The sequence below is a fragment of the Hemicordylus capensis genome, chromosome 4, assembly GCF_027244095.1.
Source record: "Hemicordylus capensis ecotype Gifberg chromosome 4, rHemCap1.1.pri, whole genome shotgun sequence".
NCBI classification, from domain to species: Eukaryota; Metazoa; Chordata; class Lepidosauria; order Squamata; family Cordylidae; genus Hemicordylus; species Hemicordylus capensis.
Window position 1 is genome coordinate 148,816,685 of NC_069660.1, and position 27,398 is coordinate 148,844,082.

Sequence of the window (27,398 nt, forward strand, 5' to 3'; positions counted from 1 at the left end):
TTTCCCAAATGACGAGGGATCCCTGGTTTACCCTCTCCTACCCAGGGATCTTTGGTCACGTGAACAGCTTCATTATCTGGGAGAAATTTGCTTAACCCTGCCCATCTTTTGGAAATAATACAGCTGTGTTTCTATTCCATCCAGTGATGTGTCCTTGTCATTTAAAAAAACTGTACATTATTTTTACTGACAAAGCTGATCCAAAAAGAAATAACCGCCTTTCCCATTTTCTAGGACAGATGTGGGGCCAAGACACGGGGGACCCTAGGACAAAGCTCAGTATTAAGCCCTCTCCCGACATGGGTGCACCTATACTGCCCTGACAATGGTGCCCAGCTGCTGAGAAAAGGTAAAATATGAGGAGAACATCCTCATCTGCTCTGTTTTACCTGTCTCAACACTACTGGTGAGGGAAAAGGGGGGTCGATGGATGTACCTTCTTCAGTGCTGGTGTGCAGCCTCAAAAGCTGATGCTCCTTTCAGTGGTGGTGCCATCTTAAATATTCTATGTCCCACTCCTGTGGGAGGCATAGAAAAATGATGCTACTACTGAAAGGAACATCCTCTGCTGTTGCTGCTGCCACCACCTACCACTGGCAGGGCCCAATAGGGAGCCTTACTGGGCAGTGATGAGAAACAGTGCCAGCTCCCCCTTCAGTGCATTCAAAAAGAGATAAAACTATTGTATAGTTTTCAAAATAGAAAACTATTTTGAGTTGGGGAAGTGCCACGATCAGCGTTATAGGAGAGAGCTCTATACTGGATCGCACATGTTGCTCCTCATCGTGGTTCACACTCTATCACATGTAACACACTCTATCACAGAAAGAACATAGTTCTCAAATAGTACATACCAACCCCACGACAATAATTCAATTATCCTGAAATATCTGCACTGCCCTATATCTTATCTAATAATATACTGATGTTATGATGCAATGAAACATCCATTGCAGGAAAAACTAGTATCTAGGATTAACTCACCTGGGATAATATTATTGTTAAAAGTCCATATTATTTGGGGTAAAGGAATTCCAGTGGCTTTACAGGTTAACTGAAGTCGTTCTCCTTTGTTTAAAGCCACATCTCCAGGAAGTTCAGTAAAGGTTGGGAGCACATGGACCACTAAGCTGACAGTGTGGGTGTCCTCACCAGCAACATTGCTGGCAATACAGGTGTAGCTGCCAGAATCTTCAGGCTGTAGGCAAAAGAAAATGAATGGCCTGTAAAATCTAAACAAAATGTAATGTAATGTCATAAATATAATGGCCACTCATCCATCCATTAGGGGGCAACTCAAAAAGCATTTTACTGAAGATCCTATCTTGGATTTGAATTAGCCAAAGAAAATTTTTCAGGTGGCTTGAGTGGGGGGAGTTTTCTACTTCCATATGTTTCTGGGGATCCATATGGAAAATGTCTTTAATATGCTTTTTTGGCAACAACAACAACAAAACCAGCCTTTGACCCCAAACAAAAATGCTAGAGAGGCATTTCCCCAAATGTGTTTGGGTTTTGAATTTTCCACAGGTGCTAGAAAGATGCAACAACAGAAATGACAAAACCAACTTCCCAATCATTTTCAAGCAAGTAAAAGGGCTGAGCCCAGAAACAGATTGTGCTTACCATATCAAATACAGCCACATGCAGGTTCTAACGGTTGAGAATTCTGAAGCTTCCCCTAGAACAAGCACAGGAGGCTGGAGAGGATGCTGTGCAAATGCACAAGGAAGCATGAATTCCTAGCCACCTGTCTACATCCATCATTCCTGATTTCGCATTTAGGGCCTAATTGTGTTTGTTCCTCCCACTCTAGAAAAAGATAGCTAGAGGTTCTTACTTTCCCATATATTTGCCTAGGATCCCCTCCAGATTGTTTCCAGCCTGTTTCCAGCAGAGCTTCAGAATTTTCAGCTGTAAAAGCCAGACTTACACATGGCTGCCTTTGACATGGTGAATGTAACATGTAGCCAGGATCAAAGTCAAATTGTTTATATTGGAAGATAATGTTTCTAGTTAGATCTGTGTCAACAGATCTGTAACGGGCACATTTCTAGGGGTTTCCATGTAATGTCATCATTCGCTATGGAGCCGCCCAGCAGGCACAGAGCCATTAAAAATACTGGATGCAGTGGAGCAGGGAAGGGGTGGCGCTGCTGCCACATATTAGGAACAAGTTTACAATCCAGAGGCTTCACTGATCAGATGGCATTGCCCACCATCCCCTTCATTCTGGAGCAGCCACTTCAGGACAGTGGAGCAGTAGGTTGCATGCCAGCAGGAGCAGACAGTCACTATTTTAAGAGAATATTAAATCTCCTGTCAAAGGCCAGCATTGTCTCCATGGCAGTGGACTTCCTGAAGCTGCTTGGAACAGGGAGTCCCCAGCCCAATAAACCTATGAGGTGCACACTTTCAGGCTAGATACACTGCATGCCTATCAAATTGGTCCAAAACTAAACCTGGCTTGGAGGGGTCAGTTGTTTGTGCTTTGTGCCTCCACTAGCTTGAGTCTGCCTCAGATCCTGGGATTCATAGCTGATTCAAGAGGCCAGGTCAGTTCTCCAAGTTTCTAGCTCTGGAAAGACTTTTCGTACAATTGAGCCCAAATAATGAGCTGAGTGAGCTGCAGGCAATAGCAAGATTCTATTTCCACTTCAATCAGATGATGACAAAGGTAAGGCCTGAGGGCTACTGAGCGACAGGATCCCCTACTTCTAAAGATATCCCCCCTCCCCAAAGGTGACTCACATAACAAATGTACATGGGCTGAGAAGAGTATGATCTCTTCCCAAATAGAGCACCACACATTTCCCAAGTAGACACACTCTAAACACTTTTATTTTGAACATTTATGAATTAGTAGATGAACCCATTATTCTCCTTAGCCTTTCCATTTTCAGCATGTTGCTTAACTTAATATTTACCACAGTGTTGTCCACAGTGAGATCTCCATAGGGTGCAGCTGTGTGTTTCCCCACTGTGTTCATTAAAATAATGCCATCTTTCTTCCAGTTCACAGATGGTATAGGGATTCCATCGGCAACACATGACAGAACAACTCGTGAATTCTCAACAACTGTGTAATGAGCTTCTGTACTTCGTATTTTAGGTGGGACTGTGCAAATATTAAAAATAATAATACAGTGAATTGCATATTCTTTCCATATACATCTCTCCATGGGGCATTTCAGCCTTATTTTTACAAAGCTGTAAGGAAATGTTTTTATTAGTATATGGATTATTGTCTGTTTTAAAAGAGGAGAGTAATATGGAAGAAGGAATGTGTTCTATAGTATCATCAATAGCAGTATTGATTTGTGCATACAGGAGAGCTTCTTTCGGAGTCAAAATGGTTAAACAGCTCATTTTATTATACAGAGGAAGTGAGTTCCTAACTCACAAGATCTAGTTGGATCATACTTTAGATGGTTTACTTACAACCATTTACTAACCTAATAGCATTAATATACTCAACATTTTATTAAAAAATGAGCACTTCCAGCTATAACTGTGACTAAACATGGACTTCCAACATATGTTTTCAACATTTTAAAACATTTTTGATCTATCTATTTAGATAAATAAATTAAAAATCAAGTCAGAAGTTCTTCACTGAGAACCTTTGCCTCATATTTTCGGAGAGGGGGTAAAAGGCGTGGTGAATCACTCCTCTGGTTCATCTTATAATATTTTGCTACTGCTATCCATTTTTTGACCGCAGTAATTTTCCTGCAGCAGTACCCTTCCTGTCACTATCTTCATTCCCCCAGAATTCCTTTCAGAATTATGCTACACGTATTGCAGTTCCAAGGGATTTTCTAGGAAAAAATAGCATGAACAGAAATGACATAGCATTATTCCAAATAAAAATGTAAGGGGAACATTCACCTATATAAACACACACAACAGATTAGGGGCCAAGCAAGATTAGTTTAATTAAATGAAGAATTAAAACAAACCCATTGGTCTGGCAAAATGACTCACAGCACTGAAAGTATCCTTGTACATTTAATATTCTCTTTTGTTCCAGTATAACATTAATTTCTCCCCTAAATAAAAGTTGACACCATCTCAATATGTATAGGCTCCAAAAATAGCAGTAGGCTTACATGTAATTATAACATTCCATGTTTTCATGTATCAACCATCAATCAAAGATGGGTTAGTGTTTTTCCCATTTTTGCCACATGGTCGTCTTGTCTGTGGCCATTGCTCAAAACAGTTGTTGAGTAAGTGGTGCAATGGTTATAGTTCAAACCTGTTTGCTCATCTCCTCCTTGGTGGATTCCATCACCATGTACTGAGAATAAATCTATAACATGATAAGAATGGATTGACTGGGCCATATGTACTTTGCATGATTTACTAAATCAGGAAGACCTTCTCTTTTCCAGTTGGCTCAGAAATCCCATCTTGAACCAATGGCAACTACATCATTTATTAACTAATGTTTTTGGACCAGAAACTTGTACAATATCCATTCCTCCAGACATTGCACATTTCTTAGAGTCTATAATAATCATGTTAAACAGCAAGACAGTAACTATATATGAAGTGTTGAAAAGCTATTTAGAACTCTTTCTGGACTTTTTGAAAGAAATTTGGAAAATAAATCTTGGTATGACAATCCGAATGCATCTTGTGGGTGGGGGGAGTTTTAAAATTTGTCCCCAAGTCACCTCTCGATATTAGATTGAGCCAAGAACAGATTGTGTTTAGGATATACTAGACCCTTACAAAAGAAATGCAAAGGAATCTGGCAGAGAATAGTCAATGCTGGCACTGTAGGACTTCTAATGCTTCTCTAATCAATGCATTCTGGGATTATTGTAAAAGAGTACCATTCTGGCAAGAGGTTGTCTTGCAATGCAATATAATATAGTACTTAATTCTGTTGGTTCATTTTCTTTTACATAGGCAGAATGGTTGGACAAAAGAAAATTAAAAATCTTTTGCTTTTCTGTTGACTAAAATTTTAACTCTAAAGCCCTTGCAATCAGCCAATATGTCTGGTGCAGGGGGTCCAACTGGGTCATTTTCAAGAGTTAGACCGATTGAGACCTGTGTCAATCCCTGGGATTGTTTCAAGGGACTCTCTGGTTAGAGGCATGACTGGAAATTAGGTGAACCAGTCACCCAGAGAAAAAGGGGAAATTACTAGACATGTTCTTCTTAGATAACTGCTAAGTGCCTTGAACAATATCTTGCGTCTCTAGCCAAAGTTTTGTTATTTGATTGTAATGCTGAAAGTACTGTGCTTTTTATCTATTTGTCTGGAGCTGTCTGAATATTGTTGTACCATAGTGAAGATTGCTTGCTAAAACAATATTGAAAATGCAAGGTAGGGAAAAACACTGACCGTTTAACCATGATCCAATGTCCTTTTGTGGTGCCCACCACTCCCTTTGTTCTTTCCTTGGTACCAGTCTTTGTCCTGACCCAGCAAATTATTTACTTGTTTCTTCAGAGACAGGGTTTTATTGATAAGAGCCCCATGTAAGTGAAGAGGGGGATGACCAGGAGTGCATATGCGGAGTCTAGGGCAAACTGTTTACTATATAAGATTTAACTAGCATGGAAAACCCACCAGAAAGCTATAGGTGCAGATCCATGGATCTGAATCCTATAAGAGAGGTTGTCTTTAGGCAATATGGCAGAACAGTAAAGAAAGCAATCCACCCGGTCTGACTGTCCCTCTAACTCTTGAGTATTGACTGAGATGAGAGAACTTGTTTGGCATGTCACTGTCTAGTTGGCACACGGGGCAAGTCTCCTATGACACCGACATCCAGGCCAGATCCGAGATGCCTGCTTCCTACACTTGCCAGCCTGAGTGACTCAAAACAGAATTCCGTGCCTGACAGCTGAGCCTAGATGGGGTAATTATGCAGCTCCTTTGTCTTTCCGGAGATTTATTTCTGCCTGAAATCCTCCCCCTCTTCCTCCACTGGTTAGCAGCCGCCACTTGTCTGGGCTGTTTGATTCCCAGCCTTCCACTCCTTTCCTTGCCTGGATTCCACCTTCCCCTCCCTTTTTCTTCTCCCCGTGGTTCACCTAAGTTTGTCTTTTCTCCCCACTTTCCCGGCTGAAACTGTTATTTTGAATGGGTTCAGTGAGATTAGAAGCCATATCACATGCATCCAACATTAGAAAGCTAGAATTGTGCTTTGAGCATTGGTTGCTAAACAATGTATGTAGTATTGTTCAGACACTCCAGTTATGATTCTATTTTCTTACAACAAAGCTTACATTTCTTCAGTAATCTTGGGTCTGACTTGTTCTCCCTAACACCAATCTGTTCATGAGCCACACAAAGAAATTAGAATAGTAAGGGCTGCAGCACTGGTTTCCCCTTCACCCTGTTGCCTGTTGATTGAGCATGCACAGAGTGCAAGTGGACTCCTGGTGGTAGCCAACACATTTACAAAATTGTTTTTCTGATTTCTGCTATCTTAATAGCTCAAGAGAAAAGGACAATTGTTAAGAGCTGCAAGGTAGTGCTATTTAACAAAATCTGGACTGCTCAGTGTAGAACTTTGTCTTTCCCCCCTTGCTCCATTTGTCTGACTCCCTGTAAATCGACTCTTCTTAAAAATAAATAAATCATTCACCTTAAATAACAAGCAGAGAGTTATTTAATGTTGAGATAGCATCGCTGTTTGTGTGCTGTAGTTGTAACAGTATGTTTATATACACAAAAGAAATTAAGATATGAAAGAAAGAAAGAAAAACTGGCCACCATACTGACTTCCACCTCACTTAACAGGTGAACTCATGTTCTCATCACACTTACCATACACAGTGAGTTCCATGCTAGAGCTGCTTGATCCAGCTACATTTGTAGCAGTACACGTGTAACGGCCAGTATCACTAGGCTGAGCAAATGCAAACTGTAAAGCTCCCGTGCTGAGAATCCGCTGCCGCATGGACTCGATGATTTGCTGTCCATCTTTATGCCATGCAATTTGTGGAGCTGGGTAGCCTTCTGATTCACACAATAAAGTGGCAGGCTTATCCACAATAATCACATATTCCTCAGGATGAGGTTTGATAGCTGGAGGAACTGAAAGGTAAGTAACCACCTGTATTAATTAACAGAGCTAGAAGACAATGGGATGACACTCCCTACTCATCCATACTTCCTCAAGATCCCTTCATCTTGGAACCCTATTACCCAGCTACCCTGTGGATTAGGTCCCTCCCTTTTCACTTTCTCTCTCTCTCTTTTTCTTGGTTGGGAGACAAAAGCAAGCGCTGTTAAGCGAACCATCCTACCATTTGTCCTCTTTCACTAGGTGACGCTCTAATGATGGATTCCTTGGCAGAGGCGGGGAGGTTACTAGGATAAACCTCAGTTGAAAGCATCCTAGTAACATCTAGTATGCTTTGTGGAGCAACTTCAGATGACAGATTTGCAGTTCACCACCAAAACCTACCTTGAACTTTTAGTTTGATCTTTCCAAGGGCAGTGCCTGCTGGATTCTGAGCAACACAGATGTAAGTTCCAGCATCTTCAGTAGTAGCTCTTGCAATCTGCAAACTGCCACCAGGAAGAATTGTATAACTATTCCCTAGAATGCATGCACAAAATGTAATAAGTAAGACATAACTGTAGAGAAACACAGAAGGAAGGAATAGCATGTGTTGAAGCTAGAAGTGGGGGGAAATATAGACTGGCAGTTTTCAGAGCAGGGCACAATTGTATGCTGTGTCCGTTGAGAACATGAAAGAAAGATTTAAGCTCTAGAAATTTAGTAAAAACATCAGGTATAGTATCCTAGCAGCAACATAATGGCACAGCGGGGAAGTAACTAGGGATGTGCACTAACCTGTTCGGAGGCCCTTTTACAGGCCTCTGAACAAGTTCAAACTCTGGGTGGGTTTGAGGTTTGAAGGCCAGAGGGTCTCACTTTAAGGGTGGGGGAGGGTGCATTTACCCTTCCCCCCACGTTCCCCCCGCCTGCACTTGGTTTTGGTAAAAGCCTTCAGGGCAGCAGTGTACCTCCCTGCTGCCCCTTCTTCCTCTTCAGCTGGAAGTGGCCGGAAATCGGGCGCACATATCAGACGTGCACCCAATACTTCTGGCCACTTCCAGCCGAAGAGGAGGAAGGGGAGGCAGGGAGGTATACTGCCGCCCTGAAGGCTTTTACCAAAACCGAGCGCTGGTGGAGGGAAAGCAGTGGGAGGGGTAAGTGCACCCACCCCTGCCCTTAAAGCGAGACCTCACACACCCTCGAGCCACCCCCACCCAGTTCTGTGCACATCCCTAGAAGTAACTTGCCAAGGGAGCAAAAGGTTGCTGGTTTGAATCCCCACTGGTATGTTCCCAGGCTATGGAAAACACCTAAATTGGGCAGCAGCGATATAGGAAGATGCTGAAAGGCATCATCTCATAATGTGTGGGAGATGGCAATGATGAAAGCCTCCTGTATTCTACCAAAGAAAACCACGTGGCTCTGTGGTCACCAGGTGTGACAGTGACTTGACTGCACAACTTTACTTTACTATAGTATCCTAACTTTAAGATTAAATTTCTTAGAGCGATTGTGATCTCTCCTTTCTTTGCGTTGTTCATACAAGTTGGACAGGCGTTTCTCAGTTCACTCGGTTCGGCTTTGCATATCAATTGATGTGTGGACTTATCTCATTGAAAAGCACTGTGTATTCTGAGATGATATGAACAACCTGTCCATAATGCCCCATGCTCACATGCACGCAATTTGATACCACAGTCATAAAGTGATGAACTTGCATGGGTAAATAAACTCTCAGAGGTGCTTGAGATACAGAGTATCCTTTCTTAGGATACAGAATTGTGATATTTAGTTGGGTAAACTAAAAATGCACAGTTAGATACCTGTTGTGATAACACTGATGCCTTCTTTCTGCCATGTTATTATGGGATGTGGTGTGCCCACTGCTTCACATGGTAAGAGAACTGGGTTGTTAAGAATAACATCAAGTGTTCCAGGTTGTAGTTGAATAGCTGGTGGTTCTAAGATACAAAGCAAATAAAAAGAGGTGATTTCTGATCTATCTAGGTCTTTTTCACTTTAATCATTATATCACATCCTCAGCAACAGAAAATTATATCACATCCTCAGCAACAGAAAATTAACATCCTCAGCAACAGAATTTTTTTTTTATAAATGATGTAATAAAGTACTTGGAGACTGGAAGTCAGAACAAATTTGAATTTCTCAATTCATGTTTGATCAACTCTTTCCAGAACAGAAGATAATCGATTACTTTTGTTCTTCCAGGCCTGACTCTTTAAAGCAAAATCATTTAACTCTTTCTAATATGGCATTTACATAAATCCCCAAAGGATTTCAGTGCAGAAAGTACACACCAGGTATGTATTACAGGTGCCTCAAATGGGTACTGATCCCATTTATCCTGTTAACTGGATAAAGATAAACCTTTCAAAGTGGTTTGCATTTAGCAGGGGGAGAGCAATTGTCCCTATTCAATCCCAGCACATGTCCCTTCAGTGACTGTTGCTAGAATCTACTAAGGATGTACACAGAACCAGTTCTAGCCCTTTATGGGCCTCCAAACCAAAAGACCGGTTCAACCAGTTCAAAGATGGGGGGAATCTCTTTAAGGATGGGGGAGGGTGCTCTTACCCCTCCTGCCACATTTGCCCCACCGGCGCTGCCTTTTAAAACAGTCCGGTGGGGTGCCAATGTACCTCCTTGCCGTCCCAGTACCTTCTCGGTCCGGAAGTGACCGGAAGTTGCCGCTGCACGTGCGCATGTCATAACATGCACGTACATGTTGCACATGCTTGTGCGCATGTCATGTCTCCCCACCAGACTGTTTTAAAAGGCAGCACCAGCGGGGGGAATGTGGTGGAAGGGGTAAGCGCACCCCCTCCCATCCTTAAAGAGAGCCCCCGCACCTTCAAACTGGCAGGCACCAGTTCCATGCACACCACTAGTGTCTACTTTGTGTTTCATATTTTACTCACATTTAACATTCCTCCAGCCCACAATAACTTTCTGCACACAGAAACTAGTCACATGCCAGAGGGCTTGACGTGAAATTCTCTATCTTCAATGGGCCAGCTGTCTAAATGCATGGAAATTTTTAAGTGGGAAGTATGGGCATGATCCATAGACCCTCTCACCTGTGGTCTGAAGTGGTATGATCCCAACATGACTATTCTAAATGTGCAGATTGGCCCTTATATTTGTGGTTGTGGGGACAACTTTCTCGGTTGAACTGTTGCCAGGGACACCTCTGGGTTATCCTTTCCCACTAGCTCCAAGGCAGGACAGATTCGATTGGTTGTAGAAATTTCAGCCACGCCTCCTTGGTGCTAGGAGGATAACCCCTCCCGTTCTTTCTGTCCTCAGCAAGCTCCATGGCAGCGTTTTTCTAGCTCTCTCTATTTTCTGCTGATATTACTTCTCTAACTACAGTATTCTGTTCTCCAAATCCTTTTTTTTTTCTGTCCCTGATCTTTATTACTTGCTATTATCTGAAAAGAAAAGAAAAGAAAGAAAACCACCCTTCTTTCGTCTGTTTCTCTCCCCACCACACTTCTCTCCCCCCTCATCTCCTCTTTCCTCTCTGTTGCTTGGAGCCAGTCAGAGAGGTACAGGGCAATTTCTCCAACAAGGGGAAGAGTTTGAATGTTTTCAGCCTGGGAGGTTTCAGGGCCGTTTGTAGGCCCCATTGGCGCAGGCTGCTGCAGGCCCTGCATAGCAAGGCCGCTTTTCCGACCTCCTGAAAACCTCCTGAAAAATTCGCCAGCAGTGAGTTGACAGTCCGTGATCGGCCGTCTCTCATCTATGGGCCACGGAGTCCCCCCTGGAAGGGTGTAATTTTACCGCGTCGGTGACGGCCGCTCTCGAGCCGCCCGTCCGGATTGTCGAAGGGGCCGCATCGAGTCTCCCGCCTTCGGGCTGCGAGACTCGCTCTACTGCGGCCCGGCGCGCCACGCTGCTGCAGGCAGCTTGAAGTGGCTGTGAAGAGCGCTTTGGGAGGCTCCCTATTGCCAACGCCCCACCAACCTCAGAAGAGATTAGGCGGATTGGCGAGCTGGCTAGCAACCTGACCGGCAGGGCAGCGAGGCCATCACAGGCATCTTCTGTTCCTAAGATGGCGACGGTTGTGAAGAATCCCTCCATTTTACCTGAAGGAGCCGGTAATGTAAAAGGGAGACAGTCTCTAAAAGGGCGGGAAAAGCCTAAGACTGTGACTATGTTGTTTGGCCAGCAGGGGGAGTCTGCTGCAGAGACGGGGCCTAAAGCATCCTCCAGTTCTAACTCTGCTGTTTTACCTAAGTCTGTGCTGCCACCTGAGTAGCTGGCATGGTTTCGCAATGCAATCATTGGCACCATCTACCAGGTTAGGCCCCCTAAGAGGAGTGAGAGATCCACAAAGGGGAGAAGGCATAAATCACCCAGTGTGAGCTCCTCACCTAGCGAGTTTGTCAGTCCTTCTCCCAAGAAGGCCAAAAGCAAGCTTAAGCATAGTTTGCTGGGCAAGTTGTCTGGCAAGGTGGCACGGGACCATTCCTCTGATGCTTCTGATCAGACTCTGGGGGCCCTAGGGGTTTACTTGCACCTCCCCCCCCCCCCCAAAAAAGTCATTGCAGACTCAGAGAGGCCTAATCTGCCTTCTGACCCTGAAGACCCAATTAATGCAGGAGGAGGTTTTGATCCGGACCCAATGGTCTGGAGGGGAGGACACTGGTGATGCCTCAGTGTCACAGCACCTCTTTGTGGCAGAGGACTTCAGCCCACTGATGTTCAGAATTATTAAAACAATGGGACTGAGGCTGGGCAGAGTTTTGACTCTTGTGCCAAAGGGGACTTGGTCTTTCCTAGAGCACACCCCAAGGACAGGCTGATGCCCATGCCAGAGTTGTTTGTGGATGTAGTCAAACAGGAATGGTTGACACCAGCTTCCAGCTGCAAGGCTGTGTGCATGGCGAACAAACTTTATTCTTTTCAGCAAACCACTACAGATATGTTGAGGACACCAAATGCGGATGCCCCGATTTCGCAATTGGTGTCGGATTCCTTGGCATCTCGAGAGGGTGAGTTTTCTCTAAAAGACATAGCTGACCAGAAGGTCTAGCTGTCATTTAATCGTGTCATGAGAACGTGTGCCTGGTGGTCCGTGCAACAGCGGCAGCATCCAGGGCAGCCCGTGACTCCTTATTATTGGTGGTCAATCTTCTGAGTGATCCTCCAGGGGACCCAGTTAAGATGTGACAGCAACTATTCAAGATCCAGAAGGCGCAGGCCCTTATAGCCGATGCCACTCTTGATACGATTAGATTCTCAGCGCAAGAGGCGGTTTCATCATTTGTTGGCAGACGCCACTTGTGGCTCAAAATTGGACAGGTTGGTTCTACCTCTAGGCTAAACCTTGCTACCGTCTCTTACGACAGCAAGAAGCTTTTTGGTGAGTCTGCCCTACAAGACATTCTTGTAGAATCGTCTGATAAGTGAAAGACAATGCCTTCAACCAATAAAAAGACTGATAAACAGCCTTTTAAAAGGCCCTTCCAATACAATCGGTCCTTTCATAGCTTCCGGCCCTTCAGGGGCCAGGACAGAGATACAAAATTCCAGAGGGGATCTTGGAATCCTCAGAGAGCACCCTTTAGAGGGTTTGGTACCTACAAACAGCAAGCTGCTCAGTCAAAGCAGCAAAAGCCACTACAATGACTTGAAGCATTTCAGGCTTGGAGGGCATTTGTCTCACCTCGCCCCAGCCTGGGAAGATTAACCTCAGACAACTGGGTTCTGCAGCTGATCCATCACAGCTACAGGATAGAGTTTCACTCCTCTCCCCCTGCTGCTTTATCCCCACTCTAAGGTCAAAAGCATTCTCAAAGCATTTGCCGATAGTCTAGGCAATCCAACTCCTCCTGGACATCAGGGCAGTGGAGCCAGTGCCTCTGGCACAGGAGGGAGAGGGAGTTAAAACAAAACAAACAAACCAAAACAGCAAAACAAAACACCTCTATCCTATTTACCGTCCCAAAAAGGGACGGTTCAAGGAGAGCTGTTTTAGACTTAAATTTTTTTGAACAGATGGGTCCACAGAACTCATTTCCAGATGGAAACTCTAAGAGCAGTTTCAGAGGCACTCTTTCATCTGGATGTGCTCGCGTCCATAGATATAAGGGAGGCCTGCCTGCATCTTCCTATACACCCGGAAAGCAGGCAGTACCTTCGGTTTAGATATGCTGGAAGGCATTTTCAATACAGCAGCCCCTCATGTCTCCACAAAGTTGTTGGCACCACTGGTGGCGCAACTCTGTCAGAAAGGGATAGTCAATTGTTGCTGCAGGCGAGATCTCTCCCAGAGGCAGAACAGGACTTGGTCCTTAACTATCGCAACACTCGAACCATGGTTTCCTCATAAATGGAGAAAAGAGTCAATTGACGCCATGCCACAGGCTGCGCCATTTGTGGGTAATCATAGTTACCTTAGTGGACCGCCTCTTGCTTCCACCAGACAGGTTACAGACTATCCAGACAGAGGTTCACCTGGTCCTAGTGAATCCAAGAGTTCCTCTGGCTTCCTTGTCAAGACTGCTGAGCTTGATGGTGGCCGCACCAGACTCAGTTCCGTGGGCTTGAATTCATCTGCACGACCTCCAGTGGTTTCTCCTACCCCACCAGAAGGCAATCGTAAGGAAGTGTAGACTGCTTATAAAGTTACCACCAGACCTGCGTCACTCTCTCCGCTGGTGGATCAACTCCAACAACCTGAATTGGGAAAAGACCTTCTTGGACCCACAGATGTTCATCAGAACAACAGACCCAAGTTGACAGGGGCTGGGGAGCCCACTGCCTCAACCAGTTGGCGCAGCAGCTATGGAACACGGAGGAGCGTTCTCACAACATAAATTGGAGGGAACTCCATGCAATTTGCCTAGCGCTACTAGCATTCCAGGAGATCATCCAAGGCACTGAAGTATTTGTAAAGACCGACAATACGACGGCAAAGGCATATGTAAACAAGCAATGGGGGTCCAGGTCATCTCACCAGGAGGCTGTCCTTCTGCTGTCTTGGGCAGAGAGCAACCTTCCTTCCCTGATGGCACACCACATCTAGGGAGAGCTGAACCTGTTTGCAGACTGGTTAAGCTGGGCTGACATCCAACTGGGGGAATGGGCTCTAAATCCATCAGTTTTAACCCAGATAACAGGGAAGATGGGCATGCCCGAGGTAGACCTCTTCATGACTCCGAAGAATGCACAATCCCCAGCGTTTATGCCTAGATTTCCATGCAGGGAGGCGATGGCAGTGGATGCCCTATCCAGTCTATGACCAGACGCTTTCCTTTATACGTATCCTCTGACACCTCTGTTGGCCAGAGTCCTGCAATGGATGTGTCTTCGAGCAAGAGTACTCTTAGTGGCACCATTCTGGCCCAGGAGACCCTGGTTTCCAGAGCTCCTCCATCTGGCGGTGGAGCCACCTTGGGAGTTGCCTCAGACCCCGGACCTGCTCCATCAGGGTCCAGTTTTACACCCGGATCCATGTTGGTTTCGGCTCATCGTTTGGAAACTGAGTGCCGAGTCCTGAGCCAACATGGCTACTCGGAGGGAGTTCTCAGCACTATGCTGGCGTCGTAAAGTCCATCGACAGAGAGAATTTATCAATAGACATTGGGAGCACTCCTTCGCTGGATGTCTCGCAACTCCGTTCCGAAGGGCACGGCTAAGTTATATCATCTCCTGCTCTTCTTACAAGAAAGGTTCAAGAAGGGACTATGTCCGAATACCCTGCAACGGCAGGCATTGCCGTTGATGGAGTTGCTCTCAGTAGAAAAGACAAAATGTCTCAGTCACATCCTCACCAGCGTAGTTTCTTTGAGGTGCCTCGCTGATGTCACCTCCAACAGTGCATACGTTACCCTCTTGGGAACTACATACTGTCCTCAAGGCATTGCAAGCTCACTCCTTGGAGCCTTTGGCAGCTATTCTGATCAGGATCTTACAGTTTAAATTGGCCTTTTTGGTGGCCATCACTTCAGCAAGGCTCTTCTCGGTGCTGCAGGTGCTGTCTGTAAAACAAGTCACATTGTATATTTCAGAAAGAGGCCATCAGGCTCATTCCAGACCCCTTCATGAGGCCAAAGGTGGTGTCCCCCTTCCACCCATCGCAAGATGGGTTCCTACCTTCATTTTGCCCCAATTTTCCATCAGTCTCAAGATGTTTTCCTCCCTTCTTTTTGCCCGCGCCCGGTCCACGAGAAGGAAAAACTCTGGCATAACCTGGATGTCCGGCGCTGCCTCAAGAAATATATCGCCCGCACCGCCTCATTCAGAAATACGGACCAAATGTTCGTCTCCTTCCACCCGAGATCAATGGGCTCGCCCGTATCAGCACCTACTATCGCACGATGGATAAGGGCGTGTATCTCGCTGGCGTATGAGACACTTCGCTTACCCCAGCCTTCAGGCATCTCGGCGCACTCTACCAGGGCGGCCGCCACCTCAGCCGCCTTTTCAACTAATGCCCCAATCCAGGACATTTGCAGAGCCGCCACTTGGGCCAATCCCTCTACGTTTACTAAGCACTACAAGATCGAATCCTACGCCGATATTCAGGCGTCCTTTGGAAGAAGGGTGCTTCAGCAGGTTCTCCCTCGGGAGTAGGCCGGAGCGCACCCGCCCTCTGCGTTGGACAAGCTGTGGTATGTCCCAGAGGTGTCCCTGGCAACAGTTCAACCGAGAACGGAGCATTGGTGTTCACTTACCGTGAAGGCTCCTTCTGGTTGATGTTGCCAGGGACACCTCGACCCACCCAGTTTGGCGCTCCTGGCCTCCTCCCGTGGAGAGTCCCTTCTCAGGCCTCCCTCCGGGGTTCGCAGGGTATACCGATCCGCTCTTTGCCTCTAGCCCAAGAACCCTGTGTGCTGCTCCAGTCTGGTTGTTTTTCACATGTTTATTTATTGTCCAGTCCGTCTTTGGTGTGTACCAGTATTTCTCTCGGACAGCAAGAACTGGGAGGGGTTATCCTCCTAGCACCAAGGAGGCGTGGCTGAAATTTCTACAACCAATCGAATCTGTCCTGCCTTGGAGCTAGTGGGAAAGGATAACCCAGAGGTGTCCCTGGCAACATCAACCAGAAGGAGCCTTCACGGTAAGTGAACACCAATGCTCCGTTCTCTTAAAGACTGACAAGAAATATACAAGTTCCCACCTCACCCTGAACACGCAGAGTAACGTGTCTATGAGCAGAGCCCGCGGCATTCCGTGCCATGCAGGTGTACCTTCCGGCATGGTCCAGCTGAGCAGCAGCCACTTCAACCGCACCTACAGGAAGACGTGGAAAATGTTAACCATTCTGCTACAGCATGGTTAATGGTAACCAAACTGTGATTACAGACCTGAAGTTCAAGTGCACTTCCCAGACAGTCAAACATGAAGTAAAATTCAAGCACAAACCAGTAGGATGTACAAGCTGAAATCGAGGGGAGTGGCACAGGGGCACCTTTGCAGCAAAGCTCCCGGTCTTTGAGCCTTGAAGGAACTGCTTGCATGCATTATTGGTGAAACAGAAATGTGTTCTTCCATCCCAGGGAAGAACCATGCCCCCTTTCATGAGGCAAGGTAAGGCAGTCTTCTCAGGAAGCAAGTTACTGGGTCACCAGCAAGGTGGCAAGATGCCTGCTGCCACTGCTATTGCAGCAGCTCTTGGGGACAGTGAGCTGACCCTTGCAAACTCTGCAAGGAGGACCTTTCCTCACATGGCTCACAAGAAGCACTGAGAGAGAAGAGAAGGCTACTAGCAACCTTCCTTCCTCCCTGCCCCCCATGCACACTCAAATCTTTCAAAGGCTGGTTTTGAAAAGTGCCTGGCTCCCACCAGGGACAAGACAGCATTTGGGGCCTAACTTCAGGCACCACAATTCCTTGGGCTGCCCCATTGCATCCTCTTTTTTCCTTCTCACAGCAGAATTCTAAAGCCAAGGAAGTATAGGAAACCGGAACACCAAGAACTGAGTGACAGACTGAAGTAGGGTGGAAAGAAGGCAACAGGAGCATGGTTGGTGGCCTGTTAGATATATATAGAGAGGGGTAAAACATAGCTTGTGCTTTCAACCATATGACTAGAGCCTTTGTATGGAACTATATGTTACTGGAAAACTCACACTTTCAAGGGGCCGGACACTGCTAATTCAATTTCTCAGGAGGTGAACAGGGGGGGTTGTCCCCCATTCCATTTTTAACCTGCAACTCCCTGCTCCTCATGTTTCTCACAGCAGGATTCCAGACCTGTGTGTTTCCAGTCAGCAGCATGGGATTGGGATCTGAGTGGGGAGAAAATCAGCTGTGGAAGGAGTTGCAGGGAGAAAATGGTGGCCCTGGTAAGGATCTGTCACTTCTCCCCAACAAATTACACTCCTGTTGCCATGTTGTAGTTGAAAAGTGTCAGTCGGACACTTGTAAACATGAGTTGGCTGGTAACGTGTGGTTCTGGCCAAAAGTCTCTGCTGTGGCCTAAATAGAATGGATGCTGACTTTTTAAGAAGGAAGAGCCATTTTTAGCCTACTTTCCAGTAGGATTATGAGATCACCTAGCAGTGTGTGTGTGAGTGTGTGTGTGTGCGTGTGCCATCAACTTTGCAGTGCCTGGACCAATATGAACCAAATTTTTTACAGCTGAAGGAACACAAAGGGATGCCCCAGTGGTGTAGTTTGTGAAGATGTCATTCACCTCAATTCATTGGGGTGCAAGTGGGCTAACTTGTGAACTGCCTAACCAATTTGAACCAAATTTGCTACAGCTGTATGGACACATAGGGATGCCCCAATGGTGTAGTTTGTAATGATGTCATCCAGCCTGATCCAAGATGGCGGATGTGTGAACATTTGAGGCGCAAGAGATCTAATTTGTGGACCTCGATTTGAACCAAATTTAGTCCAATTGTAGAGATAGTGAAAGGAAATTAGGCAAATTAGTTCTTACTAGAACAACTTGTTTCATTTATATTTCACAAAACAGTGGCTAATGAATTCCAAAAGGTAATTCAGCATAATTGTATATCCATAACCTGAAGACAGAATCCTGTAGCCATCTCCTCGAGGAAGAAGTCTTATTCCATTTTTTGTCCAATGGATTGTAGGCAAAGGAACTCCTGACGCAGTGCAAGGAATTACTACTGGAGACAACTTGCTTACCAGCAGTTCTGCAGCTTCGTCTGCTAAGGATGGAGGCACTAAAGTAAGGACAGCAGAGAAAAATAAAAAGTATTGATAATTTATATTGATTGCATGTTACAATGTCACCTTGAATGAACTGTATAAATGACCAGCAAATTAAGCACAACCTGATAGCCTTTAAATATAGAACCAACTTCATTGCCGTAGACCTACAAGATACAGGCTATCAAGACAAGTTGCAATAAGAGCAGTGTAAGAGCAGAGAAGATAATCTCGACGATATATTGTCCAGACTTTCACAGAACAGGTTTACAAAACATATATAAGAAATTCCCCAGCATCTTATGACTGAACTTTTAAAGAAAGAAACAAGCTAGAACAGCTAAGAAATGAAGACTTCTGGTCAACCTGTTGGACATTCTATTGCTTGCAGGTTGGAGGACCACAAGGGCCCAGAGCCGAACACGAACAAGTCCCCTCTTAGCAGTTCTTTAGCCGCAGTCTCTCCAAACAGCCAAAGAGCTTACTATTTAAAAAAACTTTCATGAAGACATGCTGATAGTGTCCAGTATAGTGTACATGGATATAGAAAGAGTACTGTACCTTGTACATTGAGAGCAATTGTTCTTTGATCCTCTCCCGCTTCATTTGATACTATACATTCATAGATTGCTGTATCATCTACGGTGGGAGAAATTATTACTAGTGAACCTGAAGATAAAAGCCTGTGTGGGAGGGAGAGAGAAAGAAAAAGGAAAAGGGAAGCACTGCTTATAGTTCATTGTAGCATCTGAAGAAAGTCACCAAACTTACCATCAAGGGGGTACAATTCAAATACTGACACTCAAACTGCAAAAAGAACAGTAGAATCACAGAGTTGCAATGGATTTGATGCATCAGCTTCCAGTTCATTTTCTATCTTGACACTGATTATGTTGGTGGATTTAGATTCCAGGACCAGCATCACCAGTGGGTCAGGTGAGGCAAGGGCCCACACCCACTCACCTGGCCAACACTTGGTTGGCTGACTTGCACTACTGTTGCTACTGCAGACTGCTTGCTGTCAGGCACTTCGCCCAATGGCCAATGAGAGCATCCCATAGACCCTGCAGTGATGCAGGGACCTGGAAGATACTCCCATCAGCAGGTGGGGATGGAAGGAGAAATTGCTGCTGAAGGACTCAGCAATGATGGTAGCAGCTCCCCTCACCACACATACTGAAGAATGTAGTGGCAGCTCCTGCCCTTCCTACCTTTAGAGGATGAGAACTGCTTTCACTGCCTACTGCTGAGTCCTTTGAACTCTTGCTGTTACCAGGCCTACTACCCAACCAGGGACAGGCAGGGGCAGATCCAGTGCAGGTGGTGTGTGTCTGTGCACATGCACATGCAGGTCCAGTACAACGTGGTTTCAGCCCTGTCCGGTTCCCATGGATTCATTTTGGATCAAGCATCCCCAGGCTGTGTCCAGTTAAAAAATGTACCTGGATGAGGTCCCTGCCATCTTCTGATTATTTACTAGTTATTCCCAGATATCTACCCTGCTTTGTGAGAAGGGAGGCACAGTGGGAAAGGGAAACCTATGTCCCTATAGGTTGCATAGCCCTTAGAGACATATTTTTGGGAGGCACTGTGGATTTCAGAGGGAAAGGGAGATTGTAAAAAACATTAGTCTCCCCTCATTCAGTGGTGCAATCTTAGTCTGGATTTCAGTCCCCGTTGCACCAATGCAGTGCTATTCTGATGTGAGCTAAAAAATTTCACCTGAATGTGTTCTGGTTCTGATCCATATTGAGCAGGTGCCCATTCTTCTTCCAAGTTATTGCTGGCTTAGGAATTCCGGAGGTCTCACATGGCAGAGTGGTTGGGACATTCACAGTTACTGTAATGTTGACAGGCCCAGAAGCAATAGATGGAGGAACTAGAAGCAAAGCACAAAAGTTAACACAGTAATATTAACCAACAAACTGATATGGACCAATCTGCATGCTTCCATGAGCTGTCTGGATGTGAACTAATGATTTAAAGAATGAAAAAGACCACACTACAATAGAGTATTTAAAGAGAAATTCATATTTGCTCAGTTCAGCACAAGAACACAAGAGAACAAATCAATGAATACTGTGAACCGAAATATTTATCACCAGGAAAATATTATTTACTTTCAAGTTAGTAAAACAACACAGCACAAATCCCAGTGTGGCCACAGCACCTGCATACAGAAGGATCATATCACATTCAATAGCGCTCCATTTCTTCTCTCTTCCTCCTGCTCCTCCTGCTCCTCCTCACTAGAACAGGCACATGTACACATGGCTTATAAGGCCATTATGAGGCTTCGGGAATCTGTGCACGCCTCCCATATCCCCATCCCACCTTCCCTCTTCTCCTGATGCATGTTATTTGGACTCTAATATAACTCTGATAAATGCTACTTTAATAAGTGATAATACTATGCACTTACATTTGGAAAACTCAATAAACAATATGTTTTGTTTTGTTTTAAAGAAAAGAATGGTGCACTGGATGGGGATATGCAAAGAATGCACAAACCTGGTCCTACAGTGGCTCAGTGTGCATGTACCAAAAAAGGAAAGGGACAGGGAAAACAGGAGGGAAAGGGAGGCAATAGGGTTCGACTAGTCCTATGGTGACCTCGCCACATGTGGGTGCTGTGCCTATGCTTGGATGGATCATGCCTGCCATTTTGAGCTTTAAGAATAAGTTATGTGATCTGTGGTTTGTTTCAGTCCTTCTATGGGATATCATCTCTCAAAGTGCATACTTACCGTGGACATGTAAATCAACCCGCCTGCGGTCAGTGCCAGCAACATTGGTTGCCATACAAAGATAGTGCCCAGTATCAATAACATGTGCTGAATGAATATGAAGGGATCCATTGACTATTATGGAATATCTAAAACAAGACATAGAGGATTGAAGAAAGAAATTTTTTAAAAAGGCATTTCTTTGTTCATACACTTTTGTTCCTCCTAACAAAGATAATTATATTTCCACTAGAAAATTTATCTTTTAGCAATAGCACTTAGCAATAGCAATAGCACTTACATTTATATACCGCTTTATAGCCGGAGCTCTCTAAGCGGTTTACAATGATTTAGCATATTGCCCCCAACATTCTGGGTACTCATTTTACCGACCTCGGAAGGATGGAAGGCTGAGTCAACCTTGAGCCCCTGGTCAGGATCGAACTTGTAACCTTCTGGTTACAGGGCAGCAGTTTTACCACTGCGCCACCAGGGGCTTTTAATTGTTTCAAGACTTTAAAGTCCTTTAAACAATGTTCCCTGTAACAGGGATTCCCAACTCCTGTTGATTACAACTCCCATTATCCACATCCAAAGGCCATTGCAGTTGGGGATGCTAGGAGTTGTAATCAACAGCTGAGGAACATTGGAAGTTGCCATATACTGAGTCAGACCATAGGTCCATCTAGCTTGGGATAGTCTGCACAGACTGGCAGCAGCTTCTCCAAGGTTGCAGGCAGGAATCTCTCTCAGATTTCCTATTTTGGAGATGCCAAGGAGGGAACTTGGAACCTTCTGCTCTTCCCAGAGCGGCTCCATCCCCTAAGGGGAATATCTTACAGTGCTCACACTTCTAGTCTCCTATTGATATGCAACCAGGGCAGACCCTGCTTAGCTAAGGGGACATGCCATGCTTGGAATCTCTGTTACTGCCTTTAAAGAAAACTCAAAACTCAACATTTCACAGAGAAAAACAGATCTATGCAGATTGTCTTCTCTCACAATAAGCATCTGGGGAAGAGATAACACAATCAAATGTTGCTGTTTAGTCTACATCACCATGTGCCTCCCATTCAATCATTTCACTCTTTTTAATGACTTTTTATGGCATTCATCCCCTCTTCACTTCTCCCTTTACAGATTGCAACTCCAAGCGACAAAGATCAGCTTCAGCAGGAAAGGTGACAGGGGCCAGCCAGCTTGGACACTGTTTGAGGGTTCACCCAATTGAGCTGACCTCTGAACCCCCCAATACTGGTGGCATGAGTTGGCTGAGAAACTGCATGGCACCATCTAGAAATGAGAGCATTCCCCAGAGGTTCTTATGTCATTGGGAGACCTCTGGAATATGCTCTCATTACTGGTGGAAAAGGCTTGGAGAAGGAAAAGTGCTGTTAAATTCTCTTTGTCAAGAGGCTCATGCAGTAGCTTCTTCTCCCACCCCCTCTACTGGCCAATAGGCTTTCTCTCAAAATGTCCCTGCATGTCCACATTGGATCTCAAGCTATGCTTCATTCAGCAAGCAGTATTTAGAACCATGGTGTGGAAGTGTCCGAAGTGACTCCCTTTTGGGTCAACACATGTGTCTGGATTAACTTAGTCATAGAAAAACCTCCTTGAGATTCTCAGACTTGAATATCTAATAAGAATGAGTCTTCCTGCTCTATAATTAATATGGACAGAGGACTTGACTATATTGGCTTTGAACCTGTGGCATATTGATGACAGCACATTATGGATACTTAATTTCTGAGTAAGACAGTGTACATCAATATCTGTGCATAATATATGTAGCGATCTATGGTCTGTGACACTTTATTGTTTTCCAGTCACCACTTTACTGAATCTATATGCCCCCTTCAACACCCTACTAACACATTTTTCTAGTTTTATGTTGCTATTGTAAAAAAACTTAATTGTAAAAGACAATAAATATTATAAATAAATTAAAATACAATAGATATTATAAATAAATTCTAAAAACCTGGACTGGAGTAAAGTGATTCTACTCATTTCTAGAATAATGAGTGATTGAAAGGAGTTGGGCTTAACTCCAACATTACAAAACTATTCTAAAAGTTAGAGAGGGTATTGTAGAATGTATGTTTGTTCTGGCAACCAGTAATTACCTAGGACTGTTTCCAGTAAAAAGGGTTCCATCCTTTCTCCATGTAACTCTTGGGGTTGGAAGGCCTTCCGAAGTACACTCCAAGACAGCAGACATATTAATATTCACAGTCACAGTTTGAGGACCACCTCTGATTACGGGAGCAACTGCATAAAAGGAGAATTCCTGAAAACATCAGACAGTTCCCTCTGGGACTTGTTTAAATGTGGATCTCTGCCTTCCATTAGACATGGGTTTTTCGCCATCCCACAATACTTGGGCTTGAATGTGAAAATAGCTTCTTAAAATTCTGCTTCACTCCTTAGAATTTGGTAGTAGGATTACTGTATATAGCTCTTAACACACTGCATAAAATTACATTACATTTTTATATGGACACCTAATATGTTCCAGATTGCAAACGCTGGCATGTGGCTTAAAAAGAGAAAAAGAGGCTGTTCTCACAAGCAGCCTAGATCAGGCGCCTAGCTTGGGCTAGGCCGCTCGTATGGAGGAGCCTAGGCTAACTCTGCTCCCAACCCCACCCAGCCTATCCCCGCTCCCAGGCTCCCAAACCCTACCCAGCCTAACCCCGCACCCAAGCCTGGCTCTTAGCCAAGTTAAGGAAGCAAACACTCCCTTAACCCAACTACTGGGATCATGTGTCCTCAGGCTGCATGCAGCCTAAGGAGACTCAGAGATGGGTGCCTAGAGTGTCCATCTGATGGGGGATCCCATCATTGCACTGCGCTTATGGCACAGTGCATTGTGTGATATCTGGAGGCCAATGCATCCCGGGCCTCTGGAGTGCAGCACTATACAGCATGGGCCATCTGGGAGCACAGTCCATGGTCCCAGCAGTCTTTTTGTGCTCATCGGGGGTGAGGTCCCATCCCGCCCAGTCATGTGAATGGCCCCAGAAAATTATTTACATTTCAATTCTACTATTTTTAAAATTTTTATTTTTATATATATATATATATATATATATATATATATATATATATATATATATATAAAATTACTTTATTTTCCAGGTGTGCAGCCTACAATATTAAATACAAAGAAAACCTGATGGTCATTTTAGTTCCCATTTATATGCTGCTGGCCTTAGTACTTAGTTTGAAATATTGCTTCATCTGATATTTCACACAGTAGCTGTATTTCAGCCCCTTGTCTGCGAAATGGGAAATGTAATGGTTATGGTGAGAATATATATATATATATATTTTAAAAAAGACTGCAAAGTACTCTATATGGAACTACTAGAGAAATTGTGACCAACAACAATATATAAATGTATAGCTTCAATAGTTATTCCTAGTGTCCAGAAGCACATCCAAAATATAGTCATCTTTTGGTTTTTGAATCCTAAAGCTAGAAATCAGGCCCCAAAGAAAGCTTGCCTGTTTTTTAAAAAAATTAATAGAATTATATCTAATACTTTGATGATATTGTTAAAGTCTTCTTCTTTGACTGTAAATATTGCTTTTCTGACAGGAATGCAATTTCTAAGATATTGTGGAATGGAAGAATGCAGAGATTTCAGTAGTATGAGGGGGCAAGATTCAGAGCAATGGTCAAAGACCAGTTCTTAAATGGAAGATTAAAATTACCCCAAAAGGGGGGGGGCAGTGTTTTGTGTGCATACTTGTTTCCACATATACTTACGTTCAAAATAGACAGAATGATGGTTTATGTTTTAAAAAAACAACCAGACAGACATACTTCCACCATGAAATAAACAGATTATGCTCTAAATATTTTTTTCTCTGAGGGATAGCATAAGTTTACATGCCAACACTTGAACTTCTATGGAAATACCATGCAAAACATATATAGGACCTCCTCTCTTTTCTTACCATTTACAGCTAAAATGAACTCTCTCTTGGTTTCACCTGCAACATTACTTGCAACACAAGTGTAGCTAGCTGCATCACTTAGATCGGCATTGTTAATTTGCAGATATCTCCCACTGGAAAGGATGCGAACTCGGGGAGTTGCCTATAAAAGGTTTCACAAATGGAAATTACATTCATCAACGATGTTCTCATTCATGGAAATTACATTCATCAACAATGTCCTCATTCAAAAGATAGGTAGAAGTACAGTTAGGAAGTGGTGATGAGATAGATAGATAGATAGATAGATAGATAGATAGATAGATAGATAGAAGCAAAGTTCATTGTTTTTTAAAAATGAGCCTTCAAGGCTGTTTGTGCTTACATAAAAACTGTAATATGCTAATCCATTCCACCCCATAGCACCCCTGCCCCACCTACTCTTCACGTTAATTGCCGCCTCAGGGCCTGCCTGTGTACAGCCCAACACACATAACCCTCTTCATGAGATCTACACATTACAACTTTGAGATGTACAACTTAAATGGATCAGTCCCACATGTTATAGGCTCCATTGGGTTCATATGCCAATGTGTTAAGTCAAAAGTGTACATTGCAGATAGGAGCAGATCAAGATGATGCAATCCTAATCCCCCATCAAATGTACAGTAGTTAGTCATTTTATGTTATTAAAAAATATCCCATAGGAAATGTTGTGATAGAATGTTCAGTAGCATGTCAATATTTTCAGAAAAATGTGTAGAATCCAATTACTGCTAATGGACATCTGGGAATGCTACAGCATCCCTAAATGAAAACAAGGGTATATATTGTAGAGCTTTTTTAAAAATTAAAAAGTATAGTCAATTGAATGTATTCATTTTTTAATCTAAGGATATTAAAAGTATCAGAGACCATAATTCATTGCATTGCTCCACTGCATATCATGGGAAGAAACATGCACTGGTAACAGAGGAGCTGTCCTACATCATTGTTACCCAACACATTTGGTTTCTATTGAAAGTACCCAAATTTGGTTGGAATGTTCATTTATGCCTTATTATGGTTTTGAATCAGCATCATCAGGTTTCAGTGATTTCTCTCTCTCCATTTATTCGGAGCACTCACTGACAGCAGGGTAACCCAGATCCGAAACCCTGCTCTTAACCCAGGGTTTTTGCTTTGTGTTTGTTTTTTTAAAAAGAGGATACCCCCACCATGGCTTGCTGCTTGAGTGCTGGATTTTCAAGTGTAAGCAACTCCAAGCAGCCACACATCATGTTTGTGATTGAGTGCTGTGGCTACAGGGGTTGCCACTTCTGAATGTGTCACTCTGCACAGCACATTCTATGCCCCTTTGATCAAAATGGCTTGAATAGAGCTGGGCCTGCCACCTGCCCCCTTGTGGCCAGAGGGCTGTTGATGATATCAGGAGACTTCCCCTTCTCCTGGCAGCACAGAGCACACAATGAGGAGGCTTCCCCAGTGCTCAGAGGCCCTTTTTTTGTTTTCCAGCTCCCAGCTGCAGCAATGAAGAATGTGCTTGCAGTGCTCATCTGGGAGTGTGGCTTGCAGAGCTGACTGGAGGCTCTGCTCATCTGAATTAAAAAGGATAAGAGCCCTTCTTGGCCACAAACCACCCCCTTCTGATTGTGTGAAAGAGCCCAATGAAACCTAAAAGGAGAAAGCCAAACCACATACCTGTAAAAGCTCCCCATTTTTAAGCCACATGATTGTAGGAGGTGGCACCGCATCTGATTTGCATTCCAGTAAAATCTGTCTATTCTGCAGCACACTAAGATTCTGAGGACCACTTGTGCCAGCAATGTTAGGGGGAACTGTGTGAGAGGAAGCACAAGTGTGGTATATAAAAACTGAGCTTACTTAGAGGGAAACTGTTCAATGTTGATTAGCCTGTGCCCATTAGGAAAAGCTATGAGTTTCAAGGTAAATTAATCTGTTCTGGGAAATGTTCAACATCAAGATCATGCCTTGTACAAGATGAGTGTGATGCTGCTTATCTGAGAGCTGATTACACTGATCCAAATGGAATTCAGCTTAGAGCTGATTCTTAGCACACCACCACAAACCCACACTAAGGACTAGGCTTCCCCCAAAGCTTCCATATGCCGAAACAGCTGTCTGGAGCAGCCTGAATTGACTGGTAAACCTGTTCCTGGTGGACTTCCCTATCACCAAATGTTGATCCTCACTCCCAACTCTTTAGAATGTCAAGATGATGTGATTAATATTACTGTTTCTCTTTTAAACTGTTTGCACTAAAGACATGGCCATGAACTAACAAAACTCCCTCCCTCCCTCCCACACACTCAGAGATACTTAAGACAGGATTGGCAACTCAGTTGGAACTGACACAAAAAATGTGGACGTGTGCACCCATCTCACATATATATGGCTCTCGACTGTAGTTCATGAATCAAACTGATATGCACTGTGAAATACTGCTGAGGTTCACAAGTTGTGCTGTTACAGCAATTGCATGTTTTCTTTTATGACCTTCCTTATTTTA

General features: G+C 44.2%; 1 protein-coding gene across 13 annotated transcripts in view; it reads right to left on the minus strand.

The window, feature by feature from the left end:
• Positions 1 to 27,398, minus strand: part of HMCN1 (hemicentin 1) — a 409,401-nt gene that overhangs the window by 47,059 nt on the left and 334,944 nt on the right. For all 13 annotated transcript variants that reach the window (XR_008305548.1, XR_008305547.1, XR_008305549.1 and 10 more), the window contains 13 exons: positions 26,570 to 26,706; positions 24,890 to 25,031; positions 23,050 to 23,194; positions 20,942 to 21,069; positions 19,917 to 20,073; positions 18,756 to 18,877; positions 18,044 to 18,208; positions 16,194 to 16,301; positions 8,861 to 8,998; positions 7,440 to 7,574; positions 6,797 to 7,066; positions 2,928 to 3,118; positions 985 to 1,198 (listed from right to left, as the gene is read on the minus strand). Coding sequence is in view for 9 of the 13 variants with exons in the window: in XM_053242914.1 (XP_053098889.1) it covers positions 985 to 1,198; positions 2,928 to 3,118; positions 6,797 to 7,066; positions 7,440 to 7,574; positions 8,861 to 8,998; positions 16,194 to 16,301; positions 18,044 to 18,208; positions 18,756 to 18,877; positions 19,917 to 20,073; positions 20,942 to 21,069; positions 23,050 to 23,194; positions 24,890 to 25,031; positions 26,570 to 26,706 (2,052 nt within the window). In the remaining 4 variants the exon portion in view is untranslated. The remainder of the gene's footprint in view (positions 1 to 984; positions 1,199 to 2,927; positions 3,119 to 6,796; positions 7,067 to 7,439; positions 7,575 to 8,860; positions 8,999 to 16,193; positions 16,302 to 18,043; positions 18,209 to 18,755; positions 18,878 to 19,916; positions 20,074 to 20,941; positions 21,070 to 23,049; positions 23,195 to 24,889; positions 25,032 to 26,569; positions 26,707 to 27,398) is intronic.